The 13,388-nt window shown below is 46.8% G+C and overlaps 1 protein-coding gene across 1 annotated transcript in view; it reads left to right on the top strand.

The window, feature by feature from the left end:
• The window catches only part of SORL1 (sortilin related receptor 1), a 101,311-nt gene extending 88,667 nt beyond the window's left edge, over positions 1-12,644 (top strand). Inside the window, exons 28-32 of the mRNA XM_044281795.1 lie at positions 200-374; positions 601-707; positions 1,314-1,506; positions 8,924-9,136; positions 10,249-12,644. Of these exons, the coding sequence (XP_044137730.1) occupies positions 200-374; positions 601-707; positions 1,314-1,506; positions 8,924-9,136; positions 10,249-10,316 (756 nt within the window). The 3' untranslated portion in view covers positions 10,317-12,644. The remainder of the gene's footprint in view (positions 1-199; positions 375-600; positions 708-1,313; positions 1,507-8,923; positions 9,137-10,248) is intronic.
• Positions 12,645-13,388: the final 744 nt, after the last annotated feature.

Raw genomic sequence — 13,388 nt, 5'->3', positions numbered from 1 at the left:
TATATCAGCAAGCAGAGATCCTATCTATATAATATTTACGATCTAAAGGATTATATATTTTGGGTAATGTGTGGGTAGAGCTGTATGTAATGTGCTACTGTATCCTGTGTTGTGTGCCAGGGCACCACATCTGCTGCTGGGCACAGGTAGGAGGAGGGCAGCTATATGCACTTCACTTCAGGATACGTTTATATTCCAGGCATACATTGTCTCAATAAAAGATTTAATAATGAAGACGGAGAAGAGTTACAAAGTGAACACCCAGAACAGCACCATAGAGTTCAGGATAGGTAACCTGGAGCCCGGAGGTAAATACAGTGTGATCGTGCAGCTACGGAACATGAGCAAAGAGGCCAGCACCAAAGTCAGCACAGGTGAGATGGTGGAGGGGCATGTGTCATATCCTGGGACCAAGGTCATACTCCACTAGAAGTGAATGTGTCTGCCATGGACCCAGTTAATTTCTATTAGATCATGGCTATTGCACCATGATGCAGCTTCAGCACGTCTCCATGTTGTAGATGCAGTGAGTAGTACATGAAGAGGCCATCAGGTTGCACCATTATTTGCAATTTCTCTTTTTTTTTTTTTTTTTTTCAGTTCCTCTATCTGCTCCAGAAGCCTTGAAGCTCATTGTTGAAAAAGACCATGTTCTACTGTTTTGGAAAAGCTTAGCACTAAGAGAGAAATACTTCAATGAATCCAGAGTAAGTATATCATCAATCTGCATGAAGTGGAGCCTGTATTATACTCCAGAGCTGAACTCGCAGTTCTGCACCGATGTATAATACAGGCTGCGACTCTAGATAAGTAATATATGTATACAGTAACTCTACCTTTTACGTAGATCTACTATATGGGAACGGCAATTGGTGGGTAAATTTATCCTTCTATGAGATGTCGCCATATACTTCATATAAATGTTCACTTTGATCCTCCTGTTTTATGAACTAAAATGTACCAACATGCTTATAAAGTAACTTCCCTCCATTTTTAGTGCAGTAATGTTCTGTCACCCCAAATATTGCTCTGATCTGTATGTAGCTGAATAGGGCTCCAGTTTGTATCAGGAGCTGAACACATCAAGCAAACAGAGCAGCAACAGACGGCAGCTGACGGCTGCAATATGCATATATTGAGGTACACATTACCGCCAGAGCTGCAGTGTAGAGGGATGAAACTTGTATATAGCTTTATATTTATTTTCTCAGGGTCTGTGTAAAGCTGGGTGACAACTTTAAAAAAAAATCAGTCAAGGTAATATTTTATTTTGGGCCTTTAATACAATCCGCATCGCTCTCCTGTTGCTGCAGGGTTATGAAGTGCACATGTTTGACAGCTCAAATAACATCTCCACCTCCCTGGGAAACACAACCGAGAACTACTTCAAGATCTCCAACCTCAAGCTGGGACACAGCTACACATTTAGTGTCCAGGCCCGATGTCTGAACAGTGGTCAGATCTGCGGAGAGTCGGCTCTGCTTCTCTATGACCATCTTGGAACAGGTAAGGTCTTTGCTGAGGAGGAGGAAGGTTGTTGGTCAGTGGTCTTCTGCCATTTCAGACTTGCTGTAACTATGTTGATATTATTTTTGATACATTATTTCCACTGGCTTTTTTGTTATGACATTGTGTGTTGTCCCAGGTGGAGTGTTGTGCTGTCGGCAGTAGACAGAGGTTTTGTAGGTTTGCTGTAACTATGGGTATAGCAACTATATGACAAAAAGGTTCTGCAACTTTCTAATATACTTTGAGTTTGAGTTTTTCACCATCTCTGCTTGGTGTCAGTAAATAGTTATATTGTTGTTAATATGTTCTCTCTTTTCTCATCCGTATCATTGGGGGACACAGGCTTGACCTTGGGTATATCTGTTGCCACTAGGAGGCGTCACGAAGCACAAAAGTGTGAGCTCCTCCCTCCAGCTATATCCTTCCTACAGGGACTAAGCTAAAACCGTTTTAGATTACTGTCCGTAGGAGGCAGACCTCACTGCTTTGCAGGTATATATATTTTTTTTATTTTTTTCTTCTAGCGGAATTACAGGCAGTCCTAGCTCCCTGCACTCCCACCCAGGAGATGGGAGACCAGGGGTCCCCAAGCCCGCCGCTCCTTCCCGGTCTCCAGAAGACAAGGAGGACCAGAGGTTCCTAAAGCCTCTGCATCCCGCCAGCCTCCCTAAGGGGTCGCACACAAGAAGGTGGCGACCCGGCTGGAACCAGGGGGGCAGAACACGCCAGACGGGTAAGTATTCCTGGCTCCAACCCCCCTCTCCCCCATCTCAGGTTACTTGCTGTGGATGACCCCCCACAAAGCTTTCTCCCCCCATGTGGGGAAAGGGATAACAGCTGTGGTCTTCTGTGGGGGGGGGCGGGCGGGTGAAGGGTGGCCCTCTGTGCTGCAAGCTTGCCAAACTTCTTTCTATCACAGATACCTTTTACTACAGGTACTTACTATGTCCGAACCTAGATCCCAGGCCCTAAAGCCGGCGGTCACTTCCATGCAACATTTTGCATATCGCTCAAAATTCCCATCCGGTCAGTTGCATCCCCTCTGCTCCTCTTGCTCTGCTCCGCTGCCAAGTGGCTCTGACGCTGTCCCAGTCAGCCCCCCTGCCCAGCCGATGGTAGAGCCGGAGTGGGTGCATCCAAGATGGTGCAAGACGTTTCCCAGTCCAACAGGGTCATTGTGGAAATGCTGGGGCGTTTGGCCGCACGGCCACCCTCTGACCAGTCAGACTCTGGCGACCCCTCTACTACTCCCCGTCGCAGCTGTCCTGCAAAACGGACCAGACCACCCTCTCCTTGAAGGGCGTCTGCGTCCCCATGTTTCCTCCATCTCCCTGCCGCCTCCCAGGGAATCTCGCTCCGACGCATCCTCATTAGAAGACGTGTTCTGAGGATAAGTTGTCAGACGCTGACTTTGTCTCACCGGAGGACCAGTCTTCCAAACTGTCCGCTAGTTTATCCTTCAGACGATCCTGTCACTCACCAAAAGTTTCCCCAACCACCCACAGTTTCATTCCTCCCTTTCCAAGGAATGCAACTTCCCTGACAGGCGTTTTCCTTTGCTGAAACGCTTAGACGTCTTATATCCCTTTTCAGAGGATTTGAAAAAGAAGTGGTCCTCCTCTCCTGTTGTTGACCCTCTTGTATATACCACCTTGCCTATGGCGGATGGGGCTTCCTTCTCGGATCCCAGGGATAAGAAATTGGAATCATTTGCCAAATCTGCCTTTGAAGCAGCAGGCACTGCCCTACGCCCGTTTTTTGCCTCTACATGGGTCAGCAAGGCTATGACTGGCCTCGCCTCAGAGGAACTTTCAAATATTGCAGTGAAACTTTCCCACGCCAGCTCTTACATCTGTGAGGCCTCTCTGGACGTGGCCAGGCTTTTGGTCCGCTCTTCAACCCTTTTGGTGGCTATTCGCTGTACTCTTTGGCTATCTTGCTGGGCGGCAGATAATGCTTCTAAACCGCCCTTGATGTCCCTCTCCTTTGCAGGTAACAGGCTTTTCGGCAAGCTTCTGGATGAGATTATCTCTGATGCTACAGGGGTAAAAGCACCCATATGCCGCAGAGTAGGATGCACTTCAACAGGTCTAAAAAGCACAGACCTCCAGCCCGAAGCGGCCAGCCGACAAATCTGCCCTAGAGCAGAAGCGCAAGCTATCTTTTAAGCCTTGCCCTTCCTGGCGTCCTCGCCAGAAGGGCTCCAAGCCCTATACCCCAAAGTCCTCCTCTGCATAACGTCTCTGGCAACCCGAGTCGAGTGGGAGGTCGTCTTCATCTGTTCCAGCATGTTTGGCTAGCTGATATTTTGAAAGCCTGGGTACGAGAAGTTATCTCGGAGGGTTACAAACTTGACTCCCCACTTTTTTTTCGTTCGTCCCCCCCTTCCCCCCTCCCCCGACCTCTCTCTCTGCCACCCACTCCTTTTTTCAGGCTATTCTCACCCTTCTGCGGCAGGAAGTGATTTTTCCGTTTTCGCAGATTCTACTCCAATCTCTTTGTGGTCCCCAAAAAGAAGGGTACGGTCTGTCCCATCCTAGACCTCAAAGCCCTTAACCGCTTCCTTCGGCTCAGCCGTTTCCGTGATCGGTCATTGCATTCATGGACCCGGGGAAGTACCTGTCCTCATTAGATATCAAGGACGCTTATCTCCATATTCCTATCTGCGTCAGTCACCAGAAATATCTTAGGTTCGCAGTGGGACCTTTTCATTACCAGGTTGTAGCCCTCCCATTCGGTCTTTACCAAGCTTATGTCCTTAGTCATGCCTCTGCTTCATGCCAGGGGGATAGTGGCGATTCACCCATCTCGACAGCTGATGTTGCTGGGCATGCAGTTCGACACTGATCGCGCCAAGATATTCTTGTCCCCGGACAAACTCTCCACTCCGTCGTCAGATCCTCTCCTTGTTGCGGCCTTAGCCTCTTCCCATTCTTCAGTGCATGAGGGCTCTGGGCTACATGGTCTCTTCCCTCGAAGCAGTGCCCTATGCGCAGTTCCATACCAGGGCTGTTCAGCTGCGTATTTTGACCATTTGGGACCGTTCCCCGGCCTGGATCAACTCTTCCGTCTCCCTGCCCCAACACGCCAAAACCATCGGTGGTGGTTGATGTCTCTTATGCTGATGTCTTCCTTCCCCTCCGCTGGATAGTGTTGACGAAAGACAGCAGTCTCCAGGACTGGGGGGGGGGGGGGGAGTTCTGGCCAATCTGTCGGTTCAGGTTCAATCCGACAACTCCATAGCAGTCGCATATCTAAATCACCAGGGAGGCACCTGGAGCCCCGCAGCCATGTCGGAAGCAGCGCTCATCCTCTCCTGGGCGGAGAGCCATGTTCCAGCTCTGTCGGTATTTCATATCCCCGGCGTCAACAACTGCATCGCCGACTTTCTCAGCCGAGAGAGACTCGATCCCGGCGAATGGGCTCTCCATCCACAGGTCTTTCTCGCAATCTGTGAGCGATGGGGTCGGCTGGATGTGGATCTCATGGCCTCCCGCTTCAACCGCAAGGTAGAGAACTTTGTCGCGAGGTCCAAGGATTCTCCACCTGAATTTGGGGTCGCTACATTTAACGGCATGGCTGTTGAAGCTGCCATAATAAGCGCTCGGGGTTTCGCAGATGTTGTTGTCCAGACCATGATTCGGGCTACGAAGCCATAGTCCTCCCGGATCTATCACCGCACCTGGAAGTCCTACTTTAGTTGGTGCGAACGCCACCAGTTGTTTCCCATTCGGTTCTCGCGACTCTTGTTTTTCCTGCAGTCGGGCATGGACTTGGGGCTGGCTATCAGTTCCCTCAAAGAGCAAGTTTCGGCCCTTTCTATTTGTTTTCAGTAGAATTTGGCTTCACTTTCTGCGGTTCGGACCTTTCTGCAGGGGGTGGCACACGCTGCGCCCCCTTACTGGCCTCCGTTGATTCCTTGGGACCTTAATCTGGTGCTCAGTGCTCTCCAGTCCTCTCCGTTTGAGCCTTTGCAGCAGAGGGACCGAGGGCTGGCTGCGTCCAAAGTTTCCATTTCCTGATAGATTAGTTTGGCCATTGTTGAAGCATACCGCATCAGTGACCGGGCTCCACCCTTCCGGGTTACTGCTCATTCTGCTTCCAGCAGTGAGGGCCTCTTGGGCAGTACATCATGGGGCCTCGGCCCTTCAAGGGTGCAGAGTAGCTACCTGGTCGTCTTTTCAAAATTTTACAAAATGCACACCGTTGCATCTTCTGACGCTTCTCTGGGGCATAGAATTTTGCAGACGGCGGTTCTCCGATTGGCCGGATGGCTTCTTCATTTATAACCCACCCCTGGGACTGCTCTGTAACGTCCCAAGGTCAAGCCTGTGTTCCCCAATGATACGGATGAGAAAACTATATTTTTGTACTTACCATAAAATCTGTTTCTCTTCCGTTCACAGGGGGACACAGCTCCCACCCATTCTCTCTGGTTACGGGCCTTGTTGTGGCCTGCGTGATTCTGGGTTTGTACATTGTTTGGTTTTCCTGTTTTTCTTTTTGCTTCTCCTACTGCTTTTGCACAAACTGTTTTAGCTTAGTCCCCGTAGGAAGGGTATAGCTGGAAGGAGAAGCTCACACTTTTGTGCTTAGTGTCGCCTTCTAGTGGCAACAGCTATACCCAAGGTCAAGCCTGTCTTCCCCCCCCCCCAATGAACGGAAGAGAAACAGATTTTACGTTAAAGGGAACCTGTCATCTGGAAAAGACAATTTACACTAATCAAAGTACCTTAAAGTATCTCTCATAGTGTGCCCAAAGATGTATTCATATCTTCTTTCTGCGTTGTGCTGTCTCATAAAATTTACTTATAAAACTGTGTTTGGCACCTTTTTGAAGTCGTGCTGAAGTCACGGGGGCAGCGGCCTCCTTGACTCAACCGTCGGATAAGCCCGCCCCTATGCCGCTCCTCCGCATGTTGATGGACATTTTTCCCTGTAGCCAGGACCGCGCTCTTCTCGCGCATGCGTCGTGCGTGTCCTGCCACAGCATGATCCCAGCTACGGCTTTCTCCCTCCCTGGCATCTTCTTGTTCACTGCACCTGCGCCGTTCCTATACAGCGCGCTCGCACCCATCGCTTCTCCCCTGCGGCATGAGCACGGTCACTGTCTGCTTGCACTGCAGCGCAGGCGCAGTGAACATGCAGATGCCAGGGAGGGAGCCGTAGCCGGGATCGCGCTGCGGCAGGACGCGCGCGGCGCATTCGCAAGAAGATCGCGGTCACGGCTACAGGGAAAAATGTCCATCAATATGCGGAGGAGCGGCAAAGGGGCAGGGCTTATCCGACGGTTAAGTCAAGGAGGCCGCCCCTTCCCCCTGTGACTTCAGCACGACTTTAAAAAGGTGCCAAACACAGTTTTATAAGTCGATTTTATGACACAGCACAACGCAGAAAGAAGATATGAATACATTGTTGGGCACACTATGAGAGATACTTTAGAAGAGTGTCTAGGCAGGATACTATTGTAAGGATAGGTTCACACAGTTTTTTGGAGGAGTTTGTGGAGGCAGAGTTCCTGCAAGTTTTTCAGCCAGAAGTGGACCCTGCAGGAAGAAGAAGTGTACGTCTTTCCTTTATACAGTACAGACCAAAAGTTTGGACACACCTTCTCATTCAAAGAGTTTTCTTTATTTTCATGACTATGAAAATTGTAGATTCACACTGAAGGCATCAAAACTATGAATTAACACATGTGGAATTATATACATAACAAATAAGTGTGAAACAACTGAAAATATGTCATATTCTAGGTTCTTCAAAGTAGCCACCTTTTGCTTTGATTACTGCTTTGCACACTCTTGGCATTCTCTTGATGAGCTTCAAGAGGTAGTCACCTGAAATGGTTTTCACTTCACAGGTGTGCCCTGTCAGGTTTAATAAGTGGGATTTCTTGCCTTATAAATGGGGTTGGGACCATCAGTTGCGTTGTGGAGAAGTCAGGTGGATACACAGCTGATAGTCCTACTGAATAGACTGTTAGAATTTGTATTATGGCAAGAAAAAAAGCAGCTAAGTAAAGAAAAACCAGTGGCCATCATTACTTTAAGAAATGAAGGTCAGTCAGTCCGAAAAATTGGGAAAACTTTGAAAGTGTCCTCAAGTGCAGTCACAAAAAACACTTAAGCACTACAAAGAAACTGGCTCACATGCAGACCACCCCAGGAAAGGAAGACCAAGAGTCACCTCTGCTGCGGAGGATAAGTTTATCCGAGTCACCAGCCTCAGAAATCACAGGTTAACAGCAGCTCAGATTAGAGACCAGGTCAATGCCACACAGAGTTCTAGCAGCAGACACATCTCTAGAACAACTGTTAAGAGGAGACTGTGTGAATCACGCCTTCATGGTAGAATATCTGCTAGGAAACCACTGCTAAGGACAGGCAACAAGCAGAAGAGACGTGTTTGGGCTAAAGAACACAAGGAATGGACATTAGACCAGTGGAAATCTGTGCTTTGGTCTGGTGAGTCCAAATTTGAGATCTTTGGTTCCAACCACCGTGTCTTTGTGCGACGCAGAAAAGGTGAACGGATGGACTCTACATGCCTGGTTCCCACCATGAAGCATGGAGGAGGAGGTGTGATGGTGTGGGGGTGCTTTGCTGGTGACACTGTTGGGGATTTATTCAAAATTAAAGGCATACTGAACCAACATGGCTACCACAGCATCTTGCAGCGGCATGCTATTCCATCCGGTTTGCGTTTAGTTGGACCATTATTTATTTTTCACAGGACAATGACCCCAAACACACCTCTAGGCCTTGTAAGGGCTATTTGACCATGAAGAAGAGTGATGGGGTGCTGCGCCAGATGACCTGCCCTCCACAGTCATCGGACCTGAACCCAATCGAGATGGTTTGGGGTGAGCTGGACCGCAGAGTGAAGCCAACAAGTGCTAAGCATCTCTGGGAACTCCTTCAAGACTGTTGGAAGACCATTTCAGGTGACTACCTCTTGAAGCTCATCAAGAGAATGCCAAGAGTGTGCAAAGCAGTAATCAAAGCAAAAGGCTACTTTGAAGAACCTAGAATATGACATATTTTCAGTTGTTTCACACTTTTTTGTTATGTATACAATTCCACATGTGTTAATTCATAGTTTTGATGCCTTCAGTGTGAATCTACAATTTTCATAGTCATGAAAATAAAGAAAACCCTTTGAATTAGAAGGTGTGTCCAAACTTTTGGTCTGTACTGTATATCCAATTTCTTTCGAATCCACTTCTGACTTTGGCTGGAAAACTTCCTCAATACCTTCTCCAAAAAACTCTGTGTGAACTGTCTGTAACTGATCCTCAATGTTCTCATTCACTGACAGCAGGCAGAGGATTAGAAAACCTGAATTGGAACTTAACATAATTTAGAAAGTTGCAGTTACGGGATATTTGATGCATTTAATTCTCTGCTGTTTTCAGGGATGGACTCTTTGCCCTCAACTAGCGTCCAGTCCTCAGATGTGGCTTCTATAGTGGTCCCAGTCTTATTCTTGCTGTTGGTGGCCACTGGCTGCGGCTTTGTTATATTGTACATGCGGCACCGGAGACTTCAGAACAGCTTCACAGCATTTGCCAACAGTCACTACAGCTCACGCCTTGGAGCCGCCATCTTCTCATCTGGGGATGATATAGGTAGGATGTGCGCCACATGACAACCTGAGGGAACAGTACAATAAGTTTATGCGCTGCTGATTACTCCTTCCATGTATAATTTTCTCTCCGGTGTTTCTGTATCACTCGGAGAGAAAGTTAAACGGATATCCAGGTATGTGTGAACTGGGCTCTACTGGAAAAGCTGGTGGACTCCAGGGCCTGCAACATTCTCGATCTCATGAAGTCAGTTTTGCTGAATTATGCAGCAATGCATCCTGGTATTGCTGCGTACATGGGCAAATATGATGCTAACAGTTGGGATGAACGTCTAACTTCCGTCAAGTTCCATTTACAGGGAGATTTATTTTGTCTGGTGGTTTTTACATTTTGTAGGATTCTTCCTTAATGGAATACATTGGTAGTAAAGGGCAATATACCTGAAGTTCTAGGAGGCTTTCTTGCCGCTTCCTTGTCTTCAGTTGAGTGGAAAGCCCTCTGAGCTGAAGATTTGTAACAGACTAGTTCTTAGGCCTCATGCACACAACCGTTTTTCAGGTCCGCATCCAAGCCGCAGTTTTTGCGGCTCGGGTGCGGACCCATTCACTTCAATGGGCCCGCAAAACATTGCTCCATACCAAGGACCCGAAAAAAAAAAAATAGCATGTCCTATTCTTGTCCGTTTTGCGGACAAGAATAGGCATGTCTACAATGGGCCGCCCGTTCCGTAAATTGCGGAAGGCACATGGGCAGCTTCCGTTTTTGGCGGATACGCAGTTTGCGGACCGCAAAAAACGGCACGGTCGTGTGCATGAGGCCTTAGGGAAAGAATTGATAGCAACCCCATGCAAGACTGTGGTTGTTATGATGTATCCCTAGCAACCAGACTGACAGACAGAACTTGAGGCTGGATTGCATGGACTGTGCCTGGAGTGGAGAAGGAGCAGAGCACTTGGCAGTCCCCACCCCAGGCTGGAGCACCGATTCTAGGTGGAGTGCACCTTTAAGTAATCTTAAAAGCATGAAATGAAGTAAAATTAAGACACCAGATTATTTTATAGGGATCTTATGACAGTGCAGACTTTTGTGGTGGTGTTGGTGATGGTACTGACGCTTTTCGCACATGCAGTGACCACCACCCCTCCTCTTTTCAGGTGATGATGACGATGATGCCCCGATGATCACCGGCTTCTCAGATGACGTCCCCATGGTGATAGCATAAAGCTCCTTTCTCCCGGGTGTAAACCAAATGATGTAAATATTTTCTTTCCCAAGGAATTGCCTGTCTGTTCTTTGGATTTCCTGCACTTTTCAGTTGCGATACGTTATTTTTATATGGGCCGAAAAAGGAGAAGTTTGTTGTAGTTAACTGTGAAAAGCAAAATAATCTTTTTGTTAACCAAATCTTGCTGTTTCCATCCGCAGAGTGTGACCCCCAAAAGCCCTGCCCGACTCTCGCCTTATTGTCTGCTGTAAATGTGAAGATATGTAATATATATATATAAATATATTTGTATAAAGTCTGTGTGCCGCCAGCTTGCCCTGAACAACACTCTTAGGACTTGGGATGTTCTGCGAGGTGCCTTATTGACTTCTCCGCAGGACTTTGGTTTCGCAAGTTGCAGCTTCTGAACGGCCCTTGCTTTCCGCTGGCGTTTGTAGGTTCGGGGAGTGGTGATGAGGGAGTTAATATTTTCAGATTGTGTTTGCTGGCTGTGCACCTCCTTTCTGTTACTCGTCTGTCAGATTTACAGATGGCCCCCTCACCGTGTCTTCCAGACCTGTGCTTAGGGTGCAAGTTTTTTATTATCACTGTCTTTGAGGATGACAGTAAATCATTATTTACCCCAAAAATATAAAAAGAAAATCCCCAACTAGTTGTTTCACAGTCATATTTGTTTCCAGGAAAGGTGGGTCACAACACTGGTAGAGCCATTACAGAACTCAACACTGCTAGAACTCAACTTGTGCAAGTTGTTTATAACTAGGCAGATGGGCCATCAAGACTGTTGGAAAGCTGGATGACAATCTGTCTTTACACCTTAGACTGGGGTTGTCACATCCTTTTCACGCTCCTGAATAACAGATCTGCCTAGGAAGAAATGTATTACCAGGGAGACTGGCCATTCAGGACTCTGGAAAGCGCAGCGACAACCAGTAAAGCTGTAGTTACATTTCCCACAGGGGTTCTCACCCAGCTTCCTCACACTCCTGAATAACGGATCTGCCTGGGAAGGAATGTATTACTCTATAACTGGGATCAGCAACCGCCGCCACTCCAGCTGTGGTGAAACTTTGCCTCCCAGCATGCACACTTGCTTAGCTGTTTTCAGAACTCCCATGGAAGTGTTGGAGCTTGCTGGGAGTTGTAGTTTCAACACATCTTGAGTGCCAAAGGTTGCTGACCACTGCTCTATAACTAGGCAGACTGGCCATTCAGGACTCTAGGAAAGCTGGGACGACCTGACTTTCCCAGGAACTGATACAACTGGAAAACAGAGGAATGGAATTTTTTTTTTTTTGCCACAATGTAGCGTTTTGTGACATCACATTTTTCCTATCAGTTTGCCTCAGACTGATGCCATCGTTCCATTTAAAAAAAATAAAAATAAAAGTATAGTATTTTTTATTTTTTTTTTAACCAGACTCAGCAGGATACAAGAACTTAATGTGCTGCAATTTTGTATGCTTTTTCTTTTTTTCCTCTAACATATACGTCAAACGGAGGCATAAAACGTGATGTGAACCCACCCTTACCTGGCAGCGTTGTTGAGTGTTCATGAAGATTACTGGATATCTCCCGTCCTGCCAGAAAACACATGAAGATATTAATTCTGTAGAGCAGTCATGGTGCGCTTTGTCTGGAGCCGCACCATCACAGTGATTGTGATTGTATATAGGGTATATATATTATTTGCCATCTTGTTATTTTTCTGTGTGAAGTGAATCGTTTTCTGCACTTTGTTCCTCACTGTGATTTTGCGGACTGTACCTGCTATTGCAGCGAGTTCTACAGCAGGGATTGGGTGAGAGTCTATAGTGAGACACTTGGTTTTAGGGACAGGTGCGCCATCTGTTCTCCTGCTGTTTAAAGGGCCAGTCTAGTCTTCTGTAAATAAAGCTAAACCACCGTATAATAAAAAGCTCAGCAAATTTCTAATAGACGATCATTCCGTTTTTCAGGAGCCTGTGCTGCTGTAACTTTAGGCAAATGTATTAAACATTGCACAGTGGGGGAGATTTTTTAGAAAGGTCATGCTACCAGTAAATGTTATTTTAATATAATTCAGCATGAAAAATGAGTTACTTTTGTAATTTTTAAATGGTGCCCCTGGTGTTTAACCTATATAGTAATGTGCTGATGTGGACGCACATGCTCAGATCCATCCTTTAAGTGCCACCAGCCCTATCTTATGTTATAAGCTGTCACAGTTAGGCCTCTTGCGCACAACCCCAAGGCTTTTTGCAGTCCGCAAAAATGGGATCCACAAAAAATACAGATGACGTCTGTGTGCATTCTGTTTTTTTGCGGAACAGAACAGCTGGCCCCTGATAGAACAGTACTATGTCCTTATGCGGACAATAATAGGACATGTTCTATCTTTGAACGGAAATACAGAAGGCATACGGAGTACCTTCCTTTTTTTTTTGCGGATCCATTGAAATGAATGGTTCCGTATACGGAACGCAAAAAAACAGAACAAAAATGAAAAAAAAAAAGTTCGTGTGCAAGAGGCCTTACAGGGAGAAAGCTGCAGCAGAAAGGACATGCCCTCGACACCCGATAGGGAGAGAGCTGCAGTAGAAAGGGCGCACCCCTTGAGAAAGGACACACCCTCTGGAGCATGAATGGGGAGATCTCTGGATCCACGTGAGGTACAGGGCTACTTCTAGTTTTGTTACAAAGAGATTGCCATGTACTACATATGCCATAATTTGCAACTTTTTGACCTCTTGACACTTTTGACATGTGTCAATAAATAGGGTGGGCCCAGCAGAAGGGGCGACGCCTCAGCAGCCCACTGGATCTACTATATTTTATGTCAGAAACTGGCATAAGTTACAGCTCAGGTCTATGCCTGCCCTCTGCTTAAAAAATTAGACGCATGTCACTCCAATACACATAGGAAACTCCAGTTTTGATAAATCTCTCCCAATATTTGATAAATTTGGTGCATCTTTTCATGTAACACTTCTGTCTTGACCTGTTACTCTATTTTCTATGCCGCCCCTTTTCTGGAGTGAGATCACTACAGTTTTTGCAACTTTTAAAAAAGTCGCAGTTGATAAATGT

The sequence above is a fragment of the Bufo gargarizans genome, chromosome 2, assembly GCF_014858855.1.
Source record: "Bufo gargarizans isolate SCDJY-AF-19 chromosome 2, ASM1485885v1, whole genome shotgun sequence".
NCBI classification, from domain to species: Eukaryota; Metazoa; Chordata; class Amphibia; order Anura; family Bufonidae; genus Bufo; species Bufo gargarizans.
This window is presented reverse-complemented; position numbering and strand designations above follow the sequence as displayed.